At 42.1% G+C, this 3,833-nt stretch overlaps 1 protein-coding gene across 1 annotated transcript in view; it reads right to left on the bottom strand.

Annotated features, from left to right (window-relative positions):
- The window catches only part of IFT57 (intraflagellar transport 57), a 20,391-nt gene that overhangs the window by 4,875 nt on the left and 11,683 nt on the right, over window positions 1-3,833 (bottom strand). The window contains 2 exon segments of the mRNA XM_009272856.1: window positions 884-1,073; window positions 1,684-1,755. Coding sequence (XP_009271131.1) covers window positions 884-1,073; window positions 1,684-1,755 — 262 coding nt within the window.

The following is a 3,833-nucleotide window of genomic DNA, read 5'->3' as shown; positions in this document are numbered from 1 at the left end:
GTCAAGGACTTTTCAGCTTCCCATGCCCTACCGACTGAGAAGGCTGGAGGTGCACAAGAAGCTGGGAGGGGGCACAGCCAGGACAGCTGACCCAAACTGGCCAAAGGGATATTCCATACCATGTGACGTCATGCTCAGCATATAAAGCTGGGGGAAGAAGAAGGAAGGGGGGGACGTTTGGAGTGATGGCGTTTGTCTTCCCAAGTAACCATTATGCGTGATGGAGCCCTGCTTTCCTGGAGATGGCTGAACACCTGCCTGCCGATGGGAAGGGGTGAATGAATGCCTTGTTTTGCTTTGCTGGCGTGCGCAGCTTTTGCTTTACCTATTAAACTGTCTTGATCTCAACCCACGAATTTTCTCACTTTTACCCTTCTGATTCTCTCCCCCATCCCACTGTGAGGGGAGTGAGTGAGCGGCTGGGTGGTGCTTAGTTGCCGGCTGAGGTTACACCACAACAGCTAGCCAAATGGCAGCTTATACAGGCCTCCTAACTAGGCTATCAAAAAGCTTCTCAAACAGCACTATTTTGGCATAAAAACGAAATGAAGCAAAGAAGCAATCATAGCGCTTTTTGCACGTTAGCACAAGTAATCAATATAAGAGATGAATGCTGGACTGAGACCGTAGTTTTTCCACTCATCACAGATTTGTGAACTTCACAGGGAAAGCAGAACTAGCAATTTACTAGCTGCTCAAGATCGGCAACAGATTTACATAATATTCAGGCAAAAAACATTTACTTTCCCCTGTAGAATAGTTGACTAAAAGTTGCTAGTTTAGCTTAAAAACTATATAATTTGACAGCCAATCAACATTTCCCCTGCTTTATATCGAACAGCAGAATTCACAGATAACTCCTCCGAGTCTTCTTTGCCTTCACCCTCACTTAAGAGCAAGTTAATACTAGAGAAGGCAATAACAAAAGATCAGTGCATTACCTCACTCAGCAAGGCTTGTGCTGAACGGTACTCTTGAACCAGGTGCTCCAGCTGATTGTTGATGTACTTTTCCCTGCTATTGATCTTTTCCAGTGTTCTGCCGATTTCATTATGGAGTTTGTCAATGTAACCCTAGAAAATCATATTCTGTGGGTTGACAGTATACAGATAGTACGCAAAGAGTATTAAAATGGTGCTGTAATTAAGAAAGGATATGGAAGCCTACAAGTGAGAGACAAAAATAGTACAGAAATGCTGTGTTTAGCCAACGAAAAAAATATACCTAATGTGTTCTGGTTTATCTACCTCCAAAACACATATTTCAAGCTTTACTGTTTCCATCACTTTCCCCCCCTCAATTAATTACAAATGTCAAGGTCAGTAAGTTACTCTAACAACAGTATTTGATGGTATTTTGGGTTTTTTTCTCAGCACTTATTTTGAGATTGTATTATTGTATTACTCCATTTTGCCCTCTGTAGTCAGGATGTACTTATGGTAATGCATATGTTAATGAACTCTAATATCCCTGTTAATCCTCACATATACAACTCTTTCCCACAAGATATTTTGAAAGTCCCACTGTCCCTAATCATCATTATTGTATGTTTCCCTTTTTAGTTTTACAGCATTAGCACAAATAAAATTAAGAAAATCAATTTAGTTCTTAATGTATATGAAATAAAAGAGAAAATAAAAATGCTGACAGATCAGTGAAATACTCTGCACACACAAGACATACCCTAGTTTCTTTCAGAGAAGATTCGATTCCATCCTTATGCTGATGCATTTGATCTACATGAATCCTCCAATCCTAAAAAAGATGCCACAAAGTAAAACATAGGCAAGTACAACTTTTATCTTTCCCTGGTTACTAAACAAAGGCTGGTACGCAAGGCAGGGTCAGTTCTTTTTTACACTATTACCGTGTATCATTCGGCCACTGCCGTGTTCATATCCAGAGGCACTTGCTTAATGTGACACAATTTATAAATCTCCTAAATGTCACATGTGACACTCAGAACCATAAACAAACACTGACATCCTCAGATACCACAGCAGCTATGCTTTTTAGAGTCTGTTTGATCTTTGTGGAGCTATTTCTGCTAGAAAACACTCTGGGCACAAATACTGAAAATATTGATTATAGCTGCACTAGCTCAGCTTATTCTTAGACAAAACAAGTGCTTCAAATGCCCAACACCTACCAGTTCCAGACTATCAGATCCTCCCTTTCTACTTAGCCCTTACTATTATCAGGAGAAGAACAGAAAGAAACGAGAGGCAGAAATACCTAAACTTGTTTTTGATAGTGGGACAAAATTAGAAGGGGGAAAATTATTTGCAGCTTCTAGGTCATAGGAAACATACATGGACTCAGGGATGGGGGATGAGAAAAGGTGCTGTTTTAACTTGATAGGTAGGCATCTTTTACTTAGAAATCAATTCCAGTTCCTAAGCTTTATCACAAATTTTTCCTTATCAATGCAAACTTTTTACATCTCCCAGACCCAAAGCACAGCTGCAGAGAGAACGAGAGTTCAAAATGAAGCAAAGTAGCAGCACTGCAGAATTACTGCTATTTCAGTATTGTGTTTCTGAACATGCTAAAAAATATTTTTAAGATTTTTAAGCTTTTGGCACTGTACTGGTCCAGGTGTTAAAAAAGAAAAGTGATGTTAATAAATCTTTATCACTTGAAATCAAACCTTAGGAGACTTTCTTGTAAAATAAACACTGTAAGGATACGTGGAAGGTGACGGTGTTTGCTTCAGTAAGATTATCTGATCAAGGACCTTGTCAAAAAGGATAATAAGCAAAACAGAGAGGCTCAAACCTGACCGACAAATAATGGAGGCAGTAACATTTGTAACTGGACAGTTACAAATATTCTCACGCTCCACATGCCCTTATCCATTAGTGTATCAGTACATTTATCTGATTGAGGACCTTGTCAAAATGGGATGATAAGGAAAAGGGGGAGGGGAAAAAGCAAAACCTACAGAGACACAGACCTGTCAGACGAACACTAAGGGAGACAAGGACGAGAAACAAAGCTCATCAGTCACACTAACTGATGGGCTATCAAGAAACTGCAAGCATCACTTGAAAGGAGGTGAACCTGTCCCTTGCAGCTGGGTAAGGATGCAAACCTGGGGGTTCTGGATATTTGGGAAGAACGTTGGTGCAACTGTGCAAACTGATGAAGCAACGTGCAGGGGAAGGGGACCGAGGAGGAAAAAAGTGGAGAACAGAGAGGGGTATAAGAGGGGCTAGTCATGTGTAAACTGTTGGCAGTCAGTCCACTTGTCTGACTGAGCCCTGTGCCTGATCACTGCAGTCTGTCCTCTCTTCTTATTAAATTCTTTTTTAATCATCTTTCTGTGCAATCTCACACTCTATCGCGTGCGTGTATGAGTGCTGCAAGGACTAAGTGCCGGCTGCTGGTGAGAGGTCATATGGGGCCGACAGTTGGAATCAGACCAGAACTGCAGGTGTCCCAGGCCCGTGGCGTCTGCAGGAGGAGAGAGTGGGGGTCTCAGTGCCAGCCACAGGAGCAAGCGAGGGTCTCAGCCACCAAGGCAGGACTGGCGTGTATCCTAAAATCCAGCTATTGGGAAGGACCGGTGTAAGTAAAACAAGTGAAGGGTTGTCCTGGTTTCGGCAGGGATAGAGTTAATTTCCCTCCTAGGAGCTGGTACAGTGTTTTGGATTTAGGATGAGAACAAAGTTGATAACACACCCATGTTTTAGTTGTTGCTAGGTAGTGCTTACACTAGCCAAGGACTTTTTAGTTTTCCATGCTCTACCGACTGAGAAGGCTGGAGGTGCACAAGAAGCTGGGAGGGGGCACAGCCAAACTGGCCAAAGGGACATTCCATACCATGTGAC

The sequence above is a fragment of the Aptenodytes forsteri genome, unplaced genomic scaffold (genome assembly GCF_000699145.1).
Source record: "Aptenodytes forsteri isolate BGI_AS27 unplaced genomic scaffold, ASM69914v1 Scaffold251, whole genome shotgun sequence".
In the NCBI taxonomy this organism is placed as follows: Eukaryota; Metazoa; Chordata; class Aves; order Sphenisciformes; family Spheniscidae; genus Aptenodytes; species Aptenodytes forsteri.
This window is presented reverse-complemented; position numbering and strand designations above follow the sequence as displayed.